The sequence below is a fragment of the Dromiciops gliroides genome, chromosome 1, assembly GCF_019393635.1.
Source record: "Dromiciops gliroides isolate mDroGli1 chromosome 1, mDroGli1.pri, whole genome shotgun sequence".
Classification (NCBI taxonomy): domain Eukaryota; kingdom Metazoa; phylum Chordata; class Mammalia; order Microbiotheria; family Microbiotheriidae; genus Dromiciops; species Dromiciops gliroides.
The window spans coordinates 393,751,275-393,776,867 of record NC_057861.1 but is presented as its reverse complement, the minus strand read 5'-3'; the positions used below and the strand labels follow the sequence as shown (position 1 = coordinate 393,776,867).

The 25,593-nt window shown below is 37.2% G+C and overlaps 1 protein-coding gene across 1 annotated transcript in view; it reads right to left on the bottom strand.

Annotated features, from left to right (window-relative positions):
* Window positions 1-25,593, bottom strand: part of ERCC8 (ERCC excision repair 8, CSA ubiquitin ligase complex subunit) — a 65,756-nt gene that overhangs the window by 5,949 nt on the left and 34,214 nt on the right. The window contains exons 8-11 of the mRNA XM_043978897.1: window positions 21,512-21,615; window positions 19,836-19,960; window positions 11,193-11,390; window positions 6,879-6,962 (exon numbers count right to left, since the gene is read on the bottom strand). Of these exons, the coding sequence (XP_043834832.1) occupies window positions 6,879-6,962; window positions 11,193-11,390; window positions 19,836-19,960; window positions 21,512-21,615 (511 nt within the window). The remainder of the gene's footprint in view (window positions 1-6,878; window positions 6,963-11,192; window positions 11,391-19,835; window positions 19,961-21,511; window positions 21,616-25,593) is intronic.

Sequence of the window (25,593 nt, the reverse complement as noted above, 5' to 3'; positions counted from 1 at the left end):
GCAATGAGGGTTAAGTGACTTGCCTGGGGTCACACAGCTAGTATGCATCAAGTGGCTGAGGCTGGATTTGAACTCAGGTCCTCCTGAATCCAGGGCTGGTGCTTTATCCACTGCACCACCTAGCTACCCCCCAGATTAATTTTCATATTACACAGTATTTTACACTTTGTCTTAAAAATCAGAGCTAGCTGAATTAAAAAAAGGACTATTGCCTACATACAGCTTTAATATACCTCTCGTTAAACTGACTCCTTGATCCCAGTAATCTAAGGAAGAGATATACTACTTGGAAGACACATGCTACCTTCTCCTAAACCCTTATTGTTATAAGCCCTACCAAAACCTGATTTGCCCCTTTTCTTGGCTTAGCTCATTGGACCCATTAGAACATGTTAACAAACTCTTCATTGATCTCAAAATTTTCTTCAACAATCCTTTAGTCTTCTTGATGTAAGAGTAACCTAGATTTTTCCTGAAGATAACTATATACTTTGTAACTCTGACCACTGGCGGCCACTCATTCTCCCATTCCCCCTGATTCACAAGGCCTAGATGAGGGATATTTGAAAACTTTTTGTTATCTTTTGCCTCCAGACTATTCTTCTGTCCCATTCTCCTTCTTTGATATCTGTGCAATTTGTCTATACTCTCTTTTTTACCTCCAAGTTACTCTATCAATTTCCTAAATGGCTTTAAGGCCTTTATCACCATCTGAAATTGAAGACTCCTGGGACATCAACACTCATGTTATTCCCTCCAATACAGAGATCGTACAATTCCTTCACTTCCTCAACTCCAATAATGTTACCCCTGTTTTTCATTTCAACTTCACACCTTTACGGTCTTACTTTAGACCTTGATATCTCATGATACTGTATCATCCTCTAAGATCCTGAATTTTAAAATTCCAACAACTGACATTTATCTAGCACTTTGTATATATGGTCTCATTTGATCCATATCCCCATCCTTGAAGTAGGTACCATAGCTCTCACCCGCCTTTTATAGCTGAGGAAATTGACAGAATGGTTGTGATTTGTTTCTGGTCACATAACTATTAAGTGTCAAAAGTATGATTGGATTCCAGGTCATTCCTGACAACTAAGTACAAAGCTATTTTCACTGTATCATACTAAATTTTACCTTTATACCGCCACTTATCTGTCTACCTCTCACACTGTGTCTCACTACAACTACTATGTCATCATTATGACCTCTAGATTTTGGCCCCCCCCCTTCTTCTAGTGCATCTCCCCAACTTGAGTCTTACTTGCATTCAAACTCAGTTATGACCCTTGTGGTGTGCCACTAATGATGTGCTAACTACCACCCTGTAATAACCTTTCCCTTGGACTTTCTAAGACTATAATTTGCAGTGAAGGTGTTGAGCTGTATTAGTAGAGAAGGTTTCAATTACAGATGCTATCTGTACTCCTACCCCTATGTGTGAACTACTACAAAAATATAAATTCCCTAAAGGGAGAGAAAGAACCTTATTTGTCTTGGTACCTCCTGTTACAATGACCACAGTGCCTTAAAAATAAAGTGAGTAGGGCAGCTAGGTGGTGCAGTGGATAGAGCACTGGCCCTGGAATCAGGAGTACCTGAGTTCAAATCTGGCCTCAGACATTTAACACTTACTAGCTGTGTGACCCTGGGCAAGTCACTTAACCCCAATTGCCTCACTAAAAACAAACAAACAAACAAACAAACAAATAAATAAATAAAGTGAGGAATATATTTTTGGTGAATTGAACTGAATTCTACTTTTTAGTTTTTCATAGGACCTTAAAAAAAACCACACCAAAAGGATATGATTGAATTTTAAAGTTGGAAGGGCCCTATAGATCAGTGATCTCCAAAGTAGGAGCTGTGGTCTGACCTTAGAGAATGTGTAATGAAACGAGTCAGAGGGTGGAAATATGGGTCATATATAAGGGTGTGCTAGTAAATATTTAACAACTAGCTTTTTTAAAAAGCCCATATACACTGTACCATTAACATTTTCTCTACCAATTTCTTAAGTCTAGATAATCAACAAAGCAATTAATCAAGTTCTGATATGTAGCATTTGCTGATTTCTGAGGTGTAAATGTTCACACTGAAAATATAAGAATTGACTCCCCTAAGTCACAAGCTGCTTGGGGTTGGCTCCAACATACCCCTGCCATCCCCAATCTTCCAGTGATACCTTTAGGCTTGTTTCAAAAACAACAACACCTACCCTTATTCCCAAATACTCCACAATTTAATCCCTTCCCTCATAAGTTACCAATAAATTCCCAGGTACACACAGCAGCAGCTGTGCAGGTACTCTTGGGAAAATCCATCACACCCATATCCACTCCTTAATCCTGAGATCACCTTGTGGTTAGGTAAACATCTCTTAAAGAGTGGACTTTGTGTCCCAAGCAATGACTGGTGAATATGTTTTGGATAAGTCAGAGTAAGTTTCATTGGTGGTAATCTAATCATAGATCTCTATCTTTCAGATACCTAGTTTTGCAACATTTACATCATCTACTACTACTAAGTTATATTTGATTGGATATAATTGATTAGTTGTGAAGTCTTGCCTCTTCTACCTCCACATTTGTCCTATTCCCTTGACTCATAAAACCGCCACCTTAGTTCGGGCCATTGTTCTTGATGCATCTCTTCCCTTTCTAATACACAGTTGCCAAAGTGAATTTCCTAAAGTGAGGATCTGACCATGTCATTCCTCTATTCTACCAATTCTGTTGGCTCATTGTTGACTCTAGGATCAAATGTTATTTCATCTTTATCTCATTCTTTTAAAATTTCTATTTTTGTTTTATAACATGCATAATTATTAGTACTCTGGTTTCCAGAAGGCAGAGTCCACCCCTCTCCCCAGTGCCCCAGCTAGATTATTACTCAGGTTCCAACAAGACCTACCTTTCCCAATGGTTGTGGGCATGGTTGTTCTAGACCCCTGGCCATGGATGTTTAAAACCATTGCTACCTGCCCTGATGACATACCCTAAGGACCAGCAGATCTGCATTTAAACTTTCTTAAATGTGTTGTCTCCCCCAAATTGAATATGAGTTTTTTGAGAACTAGGACTATCTCACTTTTCCAGCTGTACAGAATGAATGGCATGTAATAAGTACTTAATCAGTCTTTTTCCATTCCAATCCATTAGTACAGTAGTATACACACCCACTTACTTCATAAATAAATATAAACATATGGGAGTATATGATAAATAAAAGAATCTGGACTAAAATGACAGATTTTCCTAACAATTCAAAAGTTAAAGTAAGAAAATAAATTCATTAGAATTTGATCTTATAAATAATTTATTATAATGACTCAAAATTAATCAAAATTGGACTGAATGGCAAGCACTGCACCCAAACTGGAAACCATTTAAGGACTAAATCATTTTAGCAAAGCTTTAGAGATAATAAAGTATTAGGCAGTTTTCTAGTTATATACTCTAACCCATCTACCTCCAAATTCTAGTTCGGTAGGCTGGTTATTAGGCAATACATTTTTAACCACAGGTATTCTAAATGTGAGATTTTTGTACAATGATTAACAAACATCCTATTGAAAAAACCATGTTAATATTGGTCAGTCAACCAAAGAAGCTAGAAGAGTTAGTTTCATTCAAAGGCAATATGAAATTATCAATTCATTAGAGACTTGGTTATACTAAGTTAAAGAATCTGTAATAAGCATAAGCAAAAACACTACTTTGAAAAAAAATCTGTTGTAAAAGATGAACAAGTAGAGAAATTCTAAGAATCTGACAAGATTTCTTTCCTGTGACCTCCACAAGCCTACTAAACATAAACTTTGATTCTCTATGAATATATCCTTCTAAAAGTGAGCCAAAAGGTGCTAAAAGTCAAAAGGTGAACAACATCTCCAAAAAAAAAAATATGAACATGACTATCTTATCAGTTAGGAAATTACTGGTTACTAGGGCAGCTAGGTGGTACAGTGGATAAAGCACTGGTCTTGGGTTCAGGAGGACCTGAGTTCAAATCCAGCCTCAGACACTTGACACTTACTAGCTGTGTGACCCTGGGCAAGTCACTTAACCCTCATTGACCCTAAAAAAAAAAAAAAGAATATCTATCTTTATCGGGGCAGCTAGGTGGTGCAGTGGATAGAGCACCGGCCCTGGAGTCAGGAGTACCTGAGTTCAAAACCGGCCTCAGACACTTAACACTTACTAGCTGTGTGACCCTGGGCAAGTCACTTAACCCCAATTGCCTCACTAAAAAAAAAAAAGAAAAAAAAGAAAAAAGGAAATTACTGGTTACTGATGTGGAAATCATATTAAGATCATCTGTATAGACAATCAGCATATCAGTATATGTTACTGGAAAGGTCAAAATCAACAAAATTAAAGAAGGAATAGTAAACATGAGAAGCTACTTCAGAACAGCTTCAATAAGCTATCTATTCAAACAAGACTATGATATAAAAATGAGAAATGCATAAAAGAAAAGAGACTGACTTTGATTATCATCATTTCCTGTTTAGGCAATGTAAATCAACTAACACAACAAAGAGGTCCAAACAAAGATGGCAGAAACCAAGTTAGGCAACCAACACTTGATTTCTTTGCCATCAAAATCAAGGGCAATACCATTTTAAAATAAAAACTCATTTGCAAGGCATCATGACAAGGGGAATGGCTAAAGATTAAAGAGTGGTATTACTTCAGTAAACAGTAAATATTAATGGATACAAAAAGAAATCTTTGGTGTGAGAAAACTGCTTTGAAAGACTACAGAAGTCTCACCATTGCAGTGACCAGACATGATTACAAGAAATTGATGATGAAGTAGGCAACTCATCTCTTGGAAGAGAGGTAATGAAATAGAGGTAAGAATGAGATATGGATTTTCAGATGTTGCCAATCATTATGTATGTATTTCTTAGAAGAATTTTGATAGATTGGAAAGAAGTTAATGGGAATAAAGAGATGTAAAAGAAATAGCATCAGTAAAACAAAACAATACACAGAAAGAAGTCCAAATGACACTAAAAGGGCAATTTTGTTACTTCCGTGTTAAATTCAGTACAAATTAGAAAAAAAAAACTATTTGGAATATAAATTCATCATTTCATGTATAATCCTCTTTTTTGTTCTTATATACTGAAATGTTGTTTGTCAAAGTTCGCACTTATGCCAAAGTGGATTACATCATTCAAAGAGCATTCAAAGGTGCAATTATCAGGAAGACAAGAAATAGATGAAAAATGGAACAATGTATGAATGTTTCTCATACATCAAGGTATTTTCATTCTCAGTGACAACAGAAGTACTATATATACTCTAACATCTCAGGTTCTGATGTGTGCTATGAGAGGAAATGGCATTTAAAAAGATGAAGTAAGGAAAAGAAATGGATGAGACCAAGTATAAATGGAGAGAGACTGAAGGGTGAGGTACAAAGATCACTGGAGCTATATGGGTAGAGTGCCAGGCCAGGAAGACCTGAATTCAAATCTGGCTTCAGACACTTACTAGTTGTGTGACCCTGGCTAAGTAGTCATCTAAGTTAAAATATGTAAAGCACTTCACAAACCTTAAAATGATATATGAATGGTAGTTATTGTTATCACTATTTGGAGTTTAAAGACCCAGGTTCAAATCTTGGCTCTGTAACTTACTACCTGTGGAACCTCAGATAAGTCACCTCAAATTTTTGGGTCTCAGTTTCATCCTCTGTAAAATGGGGGATTTAGATTCAATAGGGAAGCTGGTGGTACAGTGGATAGAGCCCAGGGCCTGGAGTCAGGAAGACTTGAGTTCAAATTTGCCATAGCATTCTTAACAGACTGTCATCAACTTATGCTGAAGTCAGGTTGAAATCAATGCCTCTCTTGCTGAACTTCCAATTGAAGAGGTTTTGAATGCTCCTCTTGTGTGGCAGATTTACAAGGTGGGGGGTGGGGTGTCTATTGCTCATACAAAAGCTGACTGAAATCTTCTGGGTTATATGGCAAGAGGAGGTTCAACTTCAGGAGTATTGTGGAGAGAGACAGAAATAACAACTGGAGGAAGGAAGGTGAGGGCAGGTTTGGAGCAGGCCATGATATCTGCTCTGAGCCCTGAAGAAAGTTAGCATCAGAGAATCATAGCTTTTCAGATGGAAGGGACCTGGGAGGCCGTCTAATTCAATTCTCTCATTTTTCAGACAAGGAAACTGAAGCCAGGGAGATTATGTAACTTGCCCAAAGTCACCAAAGTAGTAAGAGACAGCTGGCTCATGCTCTGGCTCTGACCCTAGATCCAGAACATTTTCTTCTGCACTACAGGACTCTTAAACGAGGAGCTGGCTGGGAGAAGCAAACAGCTAACACAACACCTCACAGATCTAAATAAACATTTATGAACTGAAATAGGTAATGTAATGACTACCACCTTAAGTCTGATTTGCCAAAATGAAGTATTCTTTTTCTAGTGATTAATCCATCCCATGACTTTTCATTTAGCCTCTTCTAATATACTACTATTCAGTACTATAAATGTATAGTTACTACTTTGAGTACCTATCAGGTAAGTAATGCTGAATTATACAGGGATAGGTATTAGACCTGTAATATCCCAGGTGAGGAAACTCCCTCTACCAACAAAGGTTAACACTTTTTTTTGTGACTTCTAAAATAACAGAGATACCTAGGGCACTGAGAGTTTGAGTAACTTGCCCAAGGGTCACCAAGTATGTATGGGTTGGAATTAGGACTTAAACTTATGTATTTATGGCTTACAGGCTGACTGTTAAATATATAAAATTCAGATGAAAGACTTATGAAAAACAAAGTAATAAAATTTGCCTACCTAATTCTTTACTATTTAAAACTTACAATTTGTAAAACATAGACTTACCTCATCATCTTCATCAGGGAGGGGTTCACGTAAAGCTGGCACCCAAGCAAGAATATTACAATCTCTGCTCCCACTATAAAGTTCCTATGATACAGAATAGGAAGATGTGACAATGGAGAATGCTAAGATTTAGAATGAATCTGAAATTGACTAATATCTTCCCATGTTTTTAAAAGGCAGATTTTTAAAGACAACAGTCCTATTATCCCTGAAAAAGTCATATTACTGACATTGAATTATATGCTTTTATAAAATATCTTTTACTCCATTTCTTTTTGTTACTATTACTAGATTCTACAGAAAAAAAGATCTTCCTTACCATGAAAAAGGAAACGATATCATAAATCTCAGGTGAAAAATATTTTCCCTTTTTCTTTGACTTAGGTATTAAAGGATCTCCCTTGCATACTAGGAGGCAAACAGCAAATGAATGCACTTTAGATAGACTACTTGTATTTCTACTGGGGCAGTGAGGTGGCACAGTGGATAGAGTGGTAGGCCTGGAGTCAGGAAGATATCTCTCTGATATCAAATCTGACCTCTGCCACCTACTAACTGTGGGTGACCCTGGGCAAGTCACTAAACCCTCTTTGCCTCAGTTTCCTCATCTGTAAAATGAACCACAGAAGGAAACGGCAAACCACTCCAGTATGTTTGCTAAGAAAACCCTAAATGGGGTCACAAAGAGTCTTAAATGAACAAAATTTATATCTGTATACTAGTCATAGTAGTAGCTGTAAGAATATTGTTTTTCTTTTTTTTGTTTTTTTTTGTTTTGTTTTTTGGGGTTTTTTTTTGCAGGGCAATGGGGGTTAAGTGACTTGCCCAGGGTCACACAGCTAAGAAGTGTCAAGTGTCTGAGGCTGGATTTGAACTCAGGTCCTTCTGAATCCAGGGCCAGTGCTTTATCCACTGCACCACCTAGCTGCCTCTAGAGTATTGTTTTTCCATTTAAATAGACTTTGCTGCATATTTTTTACAAAAGGAAAAGATATGCTGTATAGAAACAAAGTTGGGCCACTCCATTTGTAAGTGGCATTTAGAACTTGTGGATGGCATGTGCCATTGTATCTATCTTAAAAGTTCAATGCTAATTTTTATGTGTGAATATGAGAATATTGTATTATAGAGGGCAGTACAGAAATTTTTAAGTGTGTTTCAATTTAATTCTAAAAAAAAAGTTTATTAAGCACCTACTGTATGTCAGACAGTTATAGGCACTGGGTATATACAGGCAAAAAAGAAATCTTAAGGACTTCATGCTCTAATGGGAAGGAGCAATATGCACACAGATATGCAAATACAAACTAGATAAATATACACACTTAAGCTAGGCCTGTCTGTGATTTCTTGGCATAGTGAAGTCCCAATGAGTAAACACCCTCTACTAAGGGAGATTAGCACCTGCCTTGCAACTTAGTCGTAGAATATCTACTGGAGGCATGAAGAGGTTAAGGGCCTTGCTAAGGGTTACAAAAATAATAAAGATCAGGAATAAGAGTCAAATTCATCTTTCTGATCTAAAGGTGCCAAATTGCCTTTTTTTTTTTTTTTCCGGTAAGGCAATTGGGGTTAAGTGACTTGCTCAGGGTCACACAGCTAGTAAGTGTTAAGTGTCCGAGGCCGGATTTGAACTCAGGTACTCCTGACTCCAGGGCCGGTGCTTTATCCACTGCGCCACCTAGCTGCCCCACCAAATTGTCTTTTCTCAAAATATATACAAAAAGTAATTTCTGAGGCATGGGTGGAATAGAATGCTAAAAATGAGGGCAATAAAGAAAGGATTTGTGTAGAATATGGCTTCTGAGCCAAGATCTGAAGGGAATTGGGGATTTCAAAAGGCAGAGGTGAGAAGCGGGGACAACTTATGCAAAGGAATGAAGTCAGGTTATGGAGTAAAGGTATATAATATTATGCATACATTATAAAAAGTAGGTGAGGTTAGGTGGACAGCAGAGTACATGTGAAATCAGTCTAGTAGTTTGGCAGAGGCAGCCGGGTGGCACAGTGGATAAGGGTAATGGCCTTGGATTCAGGAGGACCTGAGTTCAAATCTGGCCTCAGACACTTGACACTTACTAGTTGTGTGACCCTGGGCAAGTCACTTAACCCTCAATGCCCTATGGGAAAAAAAAAAAACCCAAACCAAAAAACAAACAAACAAAAAAAATTGGAGCAGACTATGAAGGGCATTACATACCAAATAAAGTTTACTTTTGTTTTTTTGGTGGGGCAAAAATCCAGGGCTGGTGCTTCATCCAATGCGCCACCCAGCTGCCCCATAAAGTTTATATTTTATCAGAGGCAGAAGGGAGCCCCTGAGGATCACTGAACAGAGAAATGACAAGAGCAAACTCATTGCTTAAGGAACACCAGTTTGGTACTTGTATGGAAGATGGACTGGAGAGGAGGGGAATGTGGGGTTACAATGGGAACAAAGAAGAGACAACTACAATAGACCAGGTAAGGGGATAAGGGCCTGAGCAGGGTAGTAACTGTGTGAGTAGAGACAGGGAAAGAATAGAGAAAGGGAGGGAGGGAGGGAGAGAAGGGGAAAAAGTTAGTAGGGAGGCAAGAAGAGAGGAAAAGAGGACGTAAATAAACTGTGCCAGGCCCTGTGCTGTGTCCTTTTCAAATATTATCTCATTTGATTCTAACAATCCTGGCAGTTAGGTGTGATTATTAACCCCATTTTAGAGTCGAGAGAACCAAAGTAAACAGAGGTTAAGTGAATTGCCCAGCGACTGAGGCCACACTTAAACTCAGGTCTTCTGGGCTCCAGGCCCCAGCACTCCACCCACCATGCCACCTGGCTGGTTCTGGAATGAATGCCTCTCTTTGTATATTACTAATAAAATCAGAAATGTGACTTTAAACAATTAAATACTGCACTTATCCACATTGTCTTTTATTTGGTGACCTTGAAACACAGTTTTGACATGGCTGCATCAGGTGGGTAGTATAAGAGTCATTAAAAGAAAAAGAAGAAACTAAACATATCAGTGCAAATAACACAGCTAAGATGATAGTACATATTTTTTTTTTTTTTTTTTGGTGAGGCAATTGGGGTTAAGTGACTTGCTCAGGGTCACACAGCTACTAAGTGTCAAGTGTCTGTGGCCGGATTTGAACTCAGGTACTCTTGACTCCAGGGCTGGTGCTCTATTCACTGCGCCACCTAGCTGCCCCCGATGATAGTACATATTAACAATAAAGTCATTGGGACATGCTTACTTGAATGGTAGACAGATCTCAGGGTGAAACCAGTTACTATCTTCATCAATTTATACTTGTTGAATATGTATACATGCATACTACAAAACCCCACATCTCTGCTCTCAAGACCTTACTAAATAAGAGACATATAACAAGAAGCAAAAGCTATATTCAATGGTTTGGAATGTTGAGAAGTCTTTTTCATAGGGGATGGAAAACAAAAATCAATTGCTTAAAATATTTTAAAAACACCCCAAGGCTTCTCTGGGAAAAAAATTCTGAAAAAGAAATGTTTGCATTTGTACATTTATCACTTTACATATTTATAACTATATTCCTCCTCAGAAATCACAAGAGAATCTATGGGGAAGAGAGACTCTGCTAAGGAAGAAAGCTAGTAAAGGAAGATATCTTAGTCACAATCTGCCCCAAAGGTGGGACAGTGTGGAGAATGCCATGTTTAAAATTCAAGAAGTTAGACAATGAGAATAGCTAGATAATCTAAACTGTCAGCAGGAAGTATATAAATACCACTACACTACAAAAACTGTGTGTAAAGAAACTTAGTAAAACTTTTAGTGATATGTTGCGGTCCCACATGGCATATCAAGAGATACTGCAACAGTATTTCATAGCTCTGTTGGAAGAGAGCTCTGTTGGGGACTTAGTTAATCCCTTGAGTGAGTGAGTATAAAATGTGAGAAAGAAAAAAGCCCATGTAGTAAAAAACACTGCTTTGAGTCAAATAGCTGGTTGTTGGGGGGGGGGAATCAATGAAATACCCTAAAGAAATATTTTTATTTTTATTCATAATTATCGCATTCCCTCCCCCAAAGACTACTTACAGGAAAATACCTTCTGTAAAACACAATAAGAGTAAGATTATTAATTGCCAAATAAATGGAGTCCATATGCAGAGGAAAGTGAATTTTTGCCAATCAAGTCATACACTATTACCTTAAGCTATATCTGTGTCTCTAACCTAAGTCTGATTTCCAATTGGAATTCTAGAGGACCAAACCACAATCCGCTATTTTATGCACAACTGGTCGGGCAAGCTGCCTGAGCATTTTAAATTCCCTTAAGTACTTCACTTACCTGGAAATTAGGTTGAAATACACAGCAGTCAACAGTATTATAATGTCCCCTAAGCATAGTTATCAGTTCTCCGGAGTAAACTGTATAAACAGCAATGGTGCTACCATATGGTACAAAGACAAATTCTGGACTACAGCCATGAGAGATGGTAAATTTCAATCCTTTTCTACTTTCATTACAGACTTTACCGTAGTTTACCTGCAAGAGTCAAGACAACAGAAAATTAGTCATTACCTGCTTCTAAATAGTTTGATACAGTTTAAAATTTGAACATTTAATAACTTTCATAGCGATTCCTCGAAAAAATATTCTTCCATTTAAAATATCCTTTCCCATAATGGTCAGTTTTATCAATTCAAATTAAGTTTCCCTCAAATGACCTTTGCTTTTTTAGAGAATAATCAATACCATTTTATAATTTTATTAGGAAAACCAGTCACTAAGACAAATTGATATTAAATATTAGGATATATAAATAAAACCAATTCTCTATTCAAGAAATATTCAGGCTACTTAGTTCTCTTCTATACGGCCTCATGATATGTTAACACCTACACTAGAGGGCTTAAATGATTATGGTCTTCATGAGGTTTGCTGGGACAAAGATTGAGCCCAATGGATATAAACTGAGGGATTATCTGTGGATTGATATTATTCATATTTCTTTTTCCTACAGCTATAATGATCCATGTTTAGCTGGCCAGTGGGTGGAGAGAGGTGATGGGGTAATACAAACATTAAGGCACAAATGAATACTACCAATGTACTTATTCCAAATGTACCTGCTAAACATAATATATGACAAACTGTGCTTTGCAACTTATGGCCTGACATAAATCCATAAGAGTATAGTTGGCCTGATTCTCCCCTTCGGATTCTGCAGGTGCCCTCCCCACAAGGGGAGAAGGAAGCCTTTTCTCTGCTGACAGATTCTTAGCTTCATGGCAAAGGTCATACCTTGCTGTCCCTCTGGCCACTCAGAGTATGGGCTGATCACTCGTGCATGCTGGTGGTCTCTTCTAACTCTGGAAAAATGCCTGTTAAGTGTCACTGAGAACGCTGCCTGGTTTCTAGGCCAGCACTAACCCTTTCTAGAAAGTTATCAGGATATTCATGTTGCCAGCTTTCTCCCAAATCCCTAAAGAACTATGCATTGGTAGTCAATTTCCGCTTTTTGCTTTGGTCCTTTGAATCAGACCGATGATTTCTTTGATCTGGTTTCATCTCTGCTGATACAGATGAAATCCCCACTGTCTTCTTATCGCATTCAATTCTCATTCGTGTTTTCCCATAAATCCTCCATAGAAGCTCATCCCAAAGTGCTAGACATTCTCATTCTATTATTTTTGTATCTTGGAAATATGAATACTCCATTTCAGATGTCAATCTGTTTTCACCTATTCTTGCTAACTTTTCTCAGTCATCAATATTATGGATACCGTTTATGTCAACTCTTGAATCTCAAGTCTAAAGCGTTAGCATGCTATAAGATGCTTGCTTATGTTCATTATGCATTTCTCCATTGCCCTTTTTAGCAGTATAATTTGCCATTAAAAGTCTACTAAAATCAGCGATTTATGGTCAGGAAAATATTGGTGTTAAAGGAACAGGCTTTTGTGGTGGTAAGTGATTTAGGCACTGTACTCTTCTAAAATGTAATTCAGTTGATTTACTTTTTTTTTTTTTTTCCGTTTTTGTTTTTGATTTTGGTGAGGCAATTGGGGTTAAGTGACTTGCCCAGGGTCACACAGCTAGTAAGTATTAAGTGTCTGAGGCCGGATTTGAACTCAGGTGCTCCTGACTCCAGGGCTCTATCCACTGCACCACCTAGCTGCCCCCAGTTGATTTACTTATTTCCCCAAATTCTAGGTCTATCTCACCATCCATCTGCAACACCTGCCCAAGATACAAGAGTCTCCAGGGTATGGCTGGAGAGCTAGGAAGCTAGGGAGTGTGGGAAGGTATTGAAAGTCAATGTCAAGGGGGCAGCTAGGTGGCTCAGCGGATAAAGCACCAGCTCTGGATTCAGGCGGACCTGAGTTCAAATCTGGCCTCAGACACTTGACACTTTCTAGCTGTGTAACCCTGGGCAAGTCACTTAATGCTCATTGCCCCACAAAAAGAAAAAAAAAAAGTCAATGTCAAAAGTCTAGCCAGGTAGCTGTTCACAAGGAGGACTTGTGAGAAACGGCAAGCAAGATACAAAGCAAAGATATGTATCTAGGTATTGTAACAATTGGAATGACACCACCTGCTGGAGACTTACTGTAGAAGAGTTCCACCCATGAAGCGAAGGTCTTTGAGGGCAAGACCAGGAGTCTTTTCTTTAGGCGTCAGGAAGTGACGTTGGCTAGTGAGAGGAAGAAGGAAGAGACTAGCACTCTGTCTCTCTCTCTTTCCTGAGGATGCTGGTGGAGAAGGAAGCTAGAAATGCGCTCTCCCTTTAATAGATAGGAATCTAGGCCTTTCTCTCTTTACCAAATTCTTATTCTCCTTAATAAACGCTTAAAAGTCTAACTCTTGCTAAAGCTTATAATTTATTGGCGACCACTCATTGGATATTTTAGACAGACTAGCTAGAATTTTAGCCCTTAACAGTATCTATTGACTTGAGAAGTCTATCTATATTGATTTTTTATATACCAAGTCTTAAGCCATGCTTTTTTACTGGGAATTAGGCTGTATACCCTCTAGTAAGAAACATGGGTGTGGTGTCAAAAAAAGAAAAAGTAAAACACTAGTAGGGTCAACCTGATGATTAGCCAAATCAGTAAGATCTCAATAGCACAGGAAATTCAGTGGGGCTGCTCTAAATCCCTTGATATGCTTTGTTTGTTCAGCACATTCTGTTGAGAGCATTCTCCTTTTCAAGCCCACTTTATTCATTAAAAATGGACAAGCCTCAGTTGGCAGAGACTCGTCTTGTCTCTGTCATTAACTGCTGCACAACCCTAGACAAGTCACTCATCTTCTCTGCTTCAGTTTCTTTATGTGTTAAATGAAGGGTTTGGACAAAATAAGCTCTGAAGTTCCACTTTCTACTAAAATTCACCCAGTTGAATAGAAGTTCCTTACGGACAGGAATTACTTTATTTTTGTCTCTATATCACTAGTGTTTCACAAAGTGCTCTTCTGGAAGGCAGGCATTTAATAGATGTTTGGTGATGATTTAAAATTCTAAAACTGTTCAAGGATGAAAAAGCTGAAGTATTTCAATCTCCAGGTACATTTAGCTAACTTTCAGGGGAATGGCCTTTAAGATAATGTAAATATATGAGAACACTTATAGCACATTTATGGTATTTTAGGCCATGTGGCTACAGTAAGATAATGAGGCTTTTTAAATCCAGATATATGAAAATTCACAAATAGCACTGTCGTTTTAATGTTAATTACCCTGCTTCTTTTAGATGTCATTGTCTTGGGCTTATTGATTATAAAATTCTGTGTGCCAAGATACTACTTGGAAAAAAAATAAAGACTTAAAATTTTATGACAAAGGGGTTTCTGTAGAAAGGTGGAGGATGACTAGTGCAGAATATGGCATCCCCTTGACCTTGCCACATCACCCACTAATGGACCACCTTCATGTTCTGAATTCTGAATTTCCCTTATATGACCATAATCTACTGGCTTTCCACCTCTCCCTCCCCTTACCCAAATCTTCATCCACACCAGGACTCCAATCCTCTGGATCCTTCAGTTCTTTACAAGGCCAACTCCCCTGCACTAGACACTCCCCCCCCTCCCTGCCCCCCTTAACCTTTTTGTGAACCAATTCAACAATTCAACTCTATACTGTCCTCTTGAGGGTCTAGCCCCCTTATCTTTTTTTTTTTTTTGGGTGGGGCAATGAGGGTTAAGTGACTTGCCCAGGGTCACACAGCTAGTAAGTGTCAAGTGTCTGAGGTCAGATTTGAACTCAGGGCCAGTGCTCTATCCACTGTACCACCTAGCTGCTCCCTCCCCTTATCATTTTTATTGATCATACCCTTCCAAGCCTCAGCCTTGGATTGTTCCTACCATTCATCACTTTTTCTCCTACACACATGCGGCTAAATGATAGTGGAGGAAATCACTCATGCCTTTTGTTTGGGTCTACTAAAAACTTGTCACACAATCTCAAATGGGTCCTCACTGCTGTTTGGCAATCCTACTGCAACTAACTCCCTTGATAAGGAGTGATAACTCCCTAGGATAGTGATAACTCACTATCCCACTCTTCACACTAGCTCTTCTGAACCTTTTCATGCCTCCTTAAATGTCTCAGAACTTGTTATCTTTTCCCCTTAAACCTCTCCCCCTCCTAACTTTCTTATGACTACAGAGGGTAACATCATCCTCCCCAGTCCCCCAGGCTCACAACCTGGGAGTCATTTCTAGACTCCTCACACTCTCTCACTCATATTTAAGCTGTTGTTGAGGCCTGTCAATTTCACTGTGGTAACATCTCTCTAATATGTCCTTTCTTCTCCTCTAACACTGCCACCACCATGGGGTAGGCCCTTATCACCTCGCACTTGAGCTATTGCAACAGCCTGCTGATGAGTTTGAGTAACCCAAGTTTATCTCCTCTTTAATCCTTCTTTAAGTCAGCCACCAAAGTGATTTTCCCAAAGCACAGGTACAACCACATCATCCCTGCTAATCAATCAACTCCAATGGCTCCCTATGGCCTCTAGGATCAAATACAAAGTACTCTATTTGGCATTCAAAGACCTTCATCACTTAGCTCCCTTTTACCTTTCCAAACTTCTTATACCTTAAGTTACCACTCACACTCAGTGTCATCTAGTGACACTGGCTTCCTGAATGTTCCATGAACAAGACACTCTATCTCTTGGCTCCTGGCATTTTCTTTGTATCCCTTGTGTCTGGAACACTCTCCCTTTCATCTCTATTTCCTGGATTCCTTTTAGTCCCAACTAAAATCCCATCTTCTACAGGAAGCATTTCCTAACCCTTCTTAATTCCAGTGCCTTCCCTCTGTTAATCATCTCCTATTTATATTGTATGTAGCTCATTAGCACATATATTTTTGCTTGTTTTCTCCTCAATTAGGTTATGAACTTGTTGAGGTCAAGGACTGTCTTTTGCCTTTTGTGTGTGTGTGTGTGTGTGTGTGTGTGTGTGTGGTATCCCCAGAGCTTAGCATGGTGTCTGGCATATAGTAGGTGCTCAATAAATGTTTACTGACTGATTGAAACATACTCTCAGATGTAATTGATCTCTTGGGTCTGTTTTGCTGAAAGGTTTGTCTTTGCTATAAGGGAGAGTTTAATGTGGTGGGGAACTATAATAGTAATGACTATGATGTTAAAAAACAAAACAATCAACCAATCAACCAAAGGGCATATAATTTTAAATGGAGAAGAAAAGAGCAAACTGATGAAAAGGAAGAAAGGAAAGATTGAAAGGGCATTGGGAAATTCAGAAGTAGACAAGAAGATGTATAAAATAACACTATATCTTTGATTTTGTCCTAGATGTTTAAGTGATTAAAGAATCAGTAATTAAAAAAAAGTTGATGAGTTCATACATTAAATGACTTATCCAATATTAGATAACTTTAGTTACAGACAGTTCCCACTTTTGTGTCACATTGTATTCCTGTAAACCATGCCATAAAATAGATCGTGACTTTCCTACAATAACAAAAGATTCTGCACTAAATAAATAAAAGATATGATTAACAATGTATTTTAAATGTAATGATACAACTATGAACTACTATAATACTTTAAAATGGCAAAATTAAATCACAAATTTTACAAAACAGTCCAAAACTATTCACACTGATAATATATTTCCCAACAGGCTACAATATATGCATATTTATTACAATCCTGTCAGGGATTTGACCTAGAATTAATGAGAACTACTTACTTTACATTTCAACAGCTAAAATATTAAATGTTAAATGAAGAACTTTTTTTTTTTATTTTTTAGTGAGGCAATTGGGGTTAAGTGACTTGCCCAGGGTCACACAGCTAGTAAGTGTTAAGTGTCTGAGGCCGGATTTGAACTCAGGTCCTCCTGACTCCAGGGCCGGTGCTCTATCCACTGTGCCACCCAGCTGCCCCAAATGAAGAACTTTTTACAATTTAGTAGTGTTTTATTTTTGTTTTTGGAAGGGTGAGAAGAGGTAATTTTTGGATGACCCACATCCTTTAAGTTACCTAGTACAGGAAGTCTGAGCTAATGCCTCTTTTTAAAAAAAGACTGTAAATTTTCTTACAGAAAATAATGGGATTCAGAATCAATGTACTAACCTTAGACCTGTACTCAAATGGGATTATTATTCTTCAAAAATGGCTACTGTAGCACATAAATATTTGAAATTAAGAGGGTCTGGAGAGCAAGTCCATTGAATCTTGGTCTACTGTTCATCATATATTTTTTGCTCTGTCTACTTGCCAACATCAAGTTCAGCTTACATGTGTAGAAAAGGGATGGCAGAAAAAGTAACACTGCTTTCCCCTGGTGATTAAAAGGATATCTATATATCTATATATCTATATCTATCTATATCTATATATCTATCTATCTATATATACATATAAATATATATAATTGTACAACTATGAGCCTCAAGATACCTCTCTTATATTTCTCGGTTCTCCTCTCTTTCGTGGCCTAACTTTTTTGGGGTGGGGAGGGAAAGAGGAGGAGAAGTCTTCACTTGAGGCCTGTTTCCTCATTTATGTCCAGTATTACATCGAAACTGATCTTTCAAAGGTTATTAGTGATCAAATCCAGATGGCCAAAAATAAAGACCTTTTTTCCAGCCCTAATCCTTCCCAACATTATTAGTCAGATATGTAGATGAAAATTGAAGAATATAAATGGGAATGTAGTTCTTATTAATTTTAGGGAGTGTAGACTGGGGTCACAAAGGGTCAGACACAACTGAAACAGATTCAACAACTTGGCTTATGATTTCACTGGTAAGGGAATTCCCAGGTGGGGAAATTTCCTCTTTTACTGCAGATGGGCACTTTCTCTTCTGGGTCCTCACCCAGGTATCCTAGACATTATCTGGTACAACTTCCCATTCAAGCATCACTTCTAAGGTGTTGCATTCACTCCAGCTCTGTCCCATCACTTAGGTTAAGCCTCTACCTAAACACAATCAGGGATGTTCAGTGATAAAAGGCCGTTAACTTTATCACTGGTCTAGGTGTTCAGAAGCTTTTTGTTGTGGTTTTTTTTTGGTCACACTTAAATTTGTCTCTTTATAAATGTCTACTCATTGGCCCCAGTTTTCTCTTGATTCCCTCTTCTATCTTCTACACAAAAGCCCTTCATAAACTAAAGAAGGAGCTTTCATGTCTCCCCTTGTCCTTCTCTTTGCACACTAACTCCCTTGTGATGCTTTTAACAGTTCCTTTGTAAGAAAGTTTTCTGCTGCCTCAGAATTCTTGCTGTCCATGAAAGAAAGGTTATTTAGTTGGCTAACATCCCCCTTAGAATATGATATCCATATCTGAACATGACAGTTTAGATATGGTCTGATAAGCACAGAGTAGAGAATGATAATAACTTGATCTAATAAACAAGAAATGAACAGAATCATAGAATATCGAGGACAGGTTATCAAGATAGGGCAACTGAATTTTAGGTCAACGTATACCTACGTGAAAAAAAAAGGACAAATAATTGTGTTACTCTGTGGAGCATCAGTGCTCTGAGGATATGATTAGACATCAATATTATGATGACTTTAGGTAGCTATATGTACTATAATCTTAAAATAATTTATTTATGTATTATATTTATTCATTGTGCTTATTATTTTACATGCTTTGATACACATGCCATTCTCCTATGTTGCCTTTCTAGATGAGAAGAGCAAATTGAATCCTTCTCAGGGTCATAGTGCAAAGTAATAGAGACAGAATTAGAATTTGGTTTCTGAATTTATAATCTGTGGTTTAACTGAGTCAGACTCTCTTGAGAGAATATAAAGGGAATAATGTGCTCTACCATAATCTAGACCTAAATGACTTTGGCCTTTCCCCAGTAAAATCAATAGTAATAATGATTATTACAATGACATTAGAAGCATCTGGAAGGGAGTAGTTAGCCAGTACAGATGCTAAAACAAAGGGATAATGAGATTAATATTAACTCCTATAAAATGGCTTGGAAGACTTCTGGGTTAGCACCAAGGACAAAACTTTATAAGACTATTTTGGAAGGTACTAAAATGTACACAAGGATGGTAAGATTTTTAGCCAAGAAAAAAATAAAGCACTTCCATAAGAAGATATTTCTAATTAGTTGCCATCCAGAAATCCACTTCTTTCTTTTTCTTTTTAATCAAATCCATTCTGTAACCTTAAAAACACATAAGGCATGATATGAATTTGCTAGAGTATTAAATTTTTATTAAAAATAACTGCTTGGTTGCTTTGAGAATTCAGTATCTGTCACCAGATGGTGCACTTACTACAAAATGTTTATATTTACTTTATTTTAGATAAGAAAAATAGCTGTGGTTCAATGGCAAGTTACATGGGTAAATTTAAAAGACCTAAAGTGTACACTATTGAGCTATTTTCTTTTTTTCTTTTTTTTTTATTGAGCTATTTTTCAACTGAACATCCTCAACTCCATTTCAAACTCCATCAGATATCTTACTAGTGTGTTTTCTCCATTGGAACTATTCCAGAGCCTCATTCGATCATCCGTTCCAGTAGTCAGAAGGTGAAGCCCATCCCTTGTAAAGCACAGGCCATTAACTCTTCCATTATGGGCTGTGTTTGCTACCATGAAAAATAAAAACAGTTCAGTTTTTAGTACAGATTCATCAATCCTAGAAAAAAAGAGTCCATATATATATATATATATTCAATTTTTTAAAAAAAATTTATTTTATTTTATTTTTTACATATAAGGTATTTTATTTTTTCCGTTACATGTAAAGATAGTTCTCAACTTTTGTTTATACAAGCTTTACAATTTCAGATTTTTCTCTCTCCCTCCCCTCCCTCTCCCCTCCCCTGGACAGCAGGTAATCTGATATAGGTTATATCTATATACATATACATATATATATATATATATATATACACACACATATATTATGTGTTCAATTTTTAACATTATTTAGGCATATTAAAATGCACTGCTGTAGAAACAAGTTGAAGTCAATAAAAGCAACTATCAATAAACAATGCTTTGATTTTCATTTGGATGTGAACTAGATTTATGATACATAAAAATGTTAAAGGAAAAAACAGGGAAAATTAAGAAAGCAAAAAAAGATGTTAAATCCAGTAGAACTGGACTTGTTCAGAGAGTAAGGTTTATCAAATGCTTTGCTATATCAAGCTTCTTTTTGGAGAGTAGTGAAAACCACTTAATTTTCTCTCCCTTCAATGTTTCCATTTCTAAGCATGATGGTCATATTTAATGAAAATCAGCCAATATTATGATACATAAAATGTGATGGAAAGCATAAATGTTTTATCAAAAGGACAGCTCTTCTAGTCTTAAAAGTAACATGACTTCAAACATATGGCTTTGTCCTGTGATAGTACTGTTCCCTGAATAATGTGATTCTACTTTTCTTTTTGAAAATGTTTCTAGAGGTAGCATGTGATTTTGCCATTTAATCAAATAATTAATTTCCAGTCAATTCTCAATCACATTTGAAATTACAATCAAAATACAACTATAAAAATGCAACTGATGTACTTTGTCACCTGGTTTCCTGCTGATTCATATTCAGCACATCCTGCACTTTTTATGCTGACACAATGAATATCAAATCCTGCTATTTCTTTACTTTACAGTGGGCTTCCTAAGAGGTACTCTCTACATTTGCATTTCTTAAGTACACTTACCCAAGACTATTATAATAGTGGCCAAAGGAAAAAAGAATAGGACAAATTGGTTCAGAGCTGTTTCTATAATTCAAAATTCAGAAGCAATTAGTTGTCATATTGCTCATTGAACAAGTGATTTAACTAAGCTTTGCACAAACTGATCCGGGATTTCAGACGGATTTCCTTTTTTTCCCATCTATAAAATATGAAGTTTAACATACCAATATTTTTACTGTTTCAAGAAAGCTTCAAGATTTTCTTTTTTCTTTTTTTTTTTAGTGAGGCAATTGGGGTTAAGTGACTTGCCCAGGGTCACACAGCTAGTAAGTGTTAAGTGTCTGAGGCCGGATTTGAACTCAGGTACTCCTGACTCCAGGGCTGGTGCTCTATCCACTGTGCCACCTGGCTGCCCCGCAAGAAAGCTTCAAGATTTAAAAAAACTAGCACAACTGTCTTATTTGTGCATTAATACAGTCTCTTCATTACCTGCTTCAGAAGATGCTTTTGACTTCTCCCCATTGTGCTGATCGAGAGTAATCAGGCATCCTGATGCTCTCCTAATATCCCACAATTTTACTTTACTGTCAGCACTGAGAAGAAAGAAGTGTTACAATGATTCAGACCCAGGCCAGAGACTCTGCCCCTCCCCCTGCTCGTCAGTCATCACAGCAAGGATCATTACATTTGCACAAATGTGTCAGTACATTTGGGTTGTTGTACCTTTGCCTGTTCGGCAGATGTTCAATATGCAACATTAGCATTAAAAATAGTGGAAAAAAAAGCTAAGAAAATAACCTTTCCTTTTTAGTTTACAAGGACACAACTCAACATCTGCTGCTTTTACACAGTTATTTTTAATTACATGAGCATCTCTCTCCCCCCCAAGGACTAGACAGGCTTGTAGTTTGCTCCTTAGCAATTTTCTAACTACATTTCTCTGACTACTTGTTATTCAAATACCGTCTAGACTATGAAGCAGATAAAATTTCATTTGACTTAAGCATCCAAGCTATCATATATGTGGCATTTTTTTCTTTAAAAAAGACAAGAGTAAGATTAGTAAAAGCAAATGTAATTTCACTCAACTTAGTATACCAAAATTACTTGTCTCAAGGGCTTACAGGTGACAGATTTGATGATCTAGAAATTAAACACTTGTTTTTATTCTTTTTCAGGTCATTGACTATATGCCTAAAGAAGGAAGACAAGACTTTGTTAACAAATATCAATCTGTGTGTTTGCTGAAGATTCTAATTTATTATCTGAAGATGCTGGTATTGTATGGAATCAGAACCCAGAAGGACATATGCTGGATCCTTCCTCCCACTGGGTTTGTGTCTTTTTTACTAAGTGCAGGAAGACTTAGTAGGTTGTTTATGTGTCAAAAATGTAAAGAAGCCTGAATTATAATGTTTATTTGCCTATAACCTGGATTCTTTGCACAATTCACCATGAATCTATAAGAATGCGATGAATAACAAATACTTTTCCCACTTCCAATTCAGTTTTGTTTCTAAACTGGGATAGGTTTTGGGATTCTAATCTGTTCAAAGATCAGTTTGGGGGCAGCTAGGTGGCGCAGTGGATAGAGCACCAGCCCTGGATTCAGGAGGACCTGAGTTCAAATCCAGCCTCAGACACTTGACACTTACTAGCTGTGTGACCCTGGGCAAGTCACTTAACCCCAACTGCCTCACCAAAAACAAAAACATACAAACAAAAAAGATCAGTTTGGTAATGCCTGTAGTTTTCTCCTGCCCTCCCTGGCAGGGATATAAAATGCTTGTGGCATCCAGAGAAGTAAAATCTTCTGGAATGATAAAGATCCAGATTTGGATCAGAGTGAATCTCTCAAGCTCACTGCTACCTATGACAGACAATAGTTTCTAGGGGAAAGGGGCATTATAGTTACCTAATTCCTTATATTCAGTTTAAGATTATTGTTTAAAGATGTACACTGATGCTTGACTATATAGTATGTGGGCATACCCATCCAATTTAATTTCAAATCTTAATATTTTGATTTTTTTATATTTGAGGCAAATTTAGAAAAAATACAATATAATCAACATTTTGGAAGAATACTATTTGCAAAATAAGAATTCTTCTACAGGTATGTTAGTAATGTTTAACCACAAGGGTAAAAAACATACCATTAAATTATTCAATTTTATCAAAATTGATGACAATGATATAATGCAAATGTCAAAAATTTCAAAGAAATCTATTAATTTATTGTACATACCAAGAGGACCGGTGAATAAAAGTCATGAACTACGGACCTATCAAAAATTAAGGTATTATTTGGGCTGACGACATTTCTGGAATTCTGACCTTCAGTCTCGTGGTACTGATTTTTCCTCCTTGAGTAGACATTTTTTTAAGATTTAGCTGCCTTTGGCAACTAGAACAATCAAAACAATTGTAGGGGCTGTGAAAGAAACTTGAGAATTTTCCACTAAAAGCAGACCCCCTTTCCTCTCTTTTTTTCTAGAACTGTAGATAGTCAGGGGGAAAGGAGCACAAACAGATTTGCTTTGATCTTCCCAACATTCTCTGCATCAGATTTGCGATAAGTGAAAAACCTCCACAAGATGGATGGCTGGAGTGAAAAATGCTGTTGAGCTTAATTTGTTTACATATGATATGCTTGAATGTAAACTTGAGATATCTCATTTGCTTCCATTCTAGCTCTGTCACATCAGTGAGGTTCATAGTATATTACTGGTTTCCTTCCTTGCCTTCTTTCCCCTTTGCCTTTCCAACCTGTTCATCCTAGTGGTCCTACTGGTATGTGGCTCCCAAACTCCTAAATAAATATACTACAGATATGGTTAAATTAAGAATAAAATTATACTTTTAGGTGTGAGACACTTGTAAGTAGCTATTTCTAGATGACACTTGCAATTTTGGGAAAAGCAGCAATTTAAATGTGATCCCCAAATTAATGTAGCTCTTTAAAGTACCTAACTACAAACCATGGCAGAATCTGGGAAATGACACTTTTGTTACACTACAGAGACCATAGATAAGTCTGGCTTTTCATTTTTCACACAATTTATTAAGTGAAAGCTAAAAATAAAACCTTCCTTTATCAATATATTAATTATTATTGCTTAGCAATCTAATTGAAATGATTATTTAAGACAATTCAGTACAATTTCAGGGCCTGACAAAGTAGGCTGGTTTGCAAATTCTGTGCAATTCAATCTCATGTAAATTCACAAAATAAAATCATTCGAGAAGATGGTTTATAAAGACAGCCTGGCAAGACACATGATAGCAATTTTAAAAGATTTTCTAAACTATAAGATTAGCTCTGTTTTAATACCTCTAAACTCGATCAATCGTTTTCACTGACAGCCTATCAGATCACTTCTGACTTTTTTTTTTAAACTTCAGAAGGTTAAAAAAATAATGTAAATAACGATGTGGGAATGTGGCAACAGCATATTGTATACACAGAGTACTAGGTCTGGAATGAGGGGGCCTGGGTTGGAACTTGGTCCTTACAATTATGTAGATTGATAAACTGTGTGACTAGGAAAATCCTTTAACTTCTTTGAGATTTAGTTTTGACATTTTAAAAGGGGGATAGTAGTACTTATACTACCTATCTTCTAGCATCATCATGAGGGAAGTACGGAGTAAAAATGGAAACACTCTAAGTGCTATTTTATAAATAATAATAATAGTTGATATGTGTGGTAGATAGTGCTTTAAGGGTTACAAAATGCTTAAAATATATTAACTCGATTCTTACAACAACCTCACAAGGCAGACAAAATAGGCGGTATTACCCTCATTTACAAATTATGAAAATGAGGCTTGGTGAGGGTGACTTATACAAGGTCACTCAGCTAGTTCACAATTTGAGGAGGGATGTGAATCCAGCTCTTCTTGAACCCAGGTTTGGTGCTCTAAATCAAAAGTCAAATTCAAAACCACAACTGTTCTGAATACTGAGTGAGAGATACATTTTATCTGTAATTAAGTGGTTACTCAAGAATCTGGGACCAAATGTAATCTTTTATAGCTCCAGTGGAACAACTGTTGCTTATTGTTCAGTCATTTCAGTGGTGTCCGACTCTTTGAAACCCCATTTGGGATTGTCTTGGTAAAGATATTACAGTTGTTTGCTATTTCTTTCTCTAGCTCATTTTACAGATGAGGAAACTGAAGCAAACAGGGTTAAGGGACGTGTACAAGGGTTAAAGGACGTGTACAGCTAGTAGGTATCTGAGGTCAGGCAAAATTCAGGAAGATGAGTCTTCCTGACTCCAGGCCTGACACTCTATCCACTGCGCCACCTACCTGCCCAAACCTGCCACAGATGATAAAAGCAGAAAGGCTTGTGGAATGCTAGGTCACTACTTCTTTTGTTTCTTTTTTGCACATTTAAATGCAGGGAAGATGAAGTTCCAAGGACTATCTAACTCTTCTCTATGCCCTACCTATTGACTGGGGAAACAAAACAAAACAAAACAAAACAAAACAGAACAGAACAAAACAAAACAAAACATAAATCCACTGGACTTCTCCAGGTCCCTTTGATTATCATTTGTTCG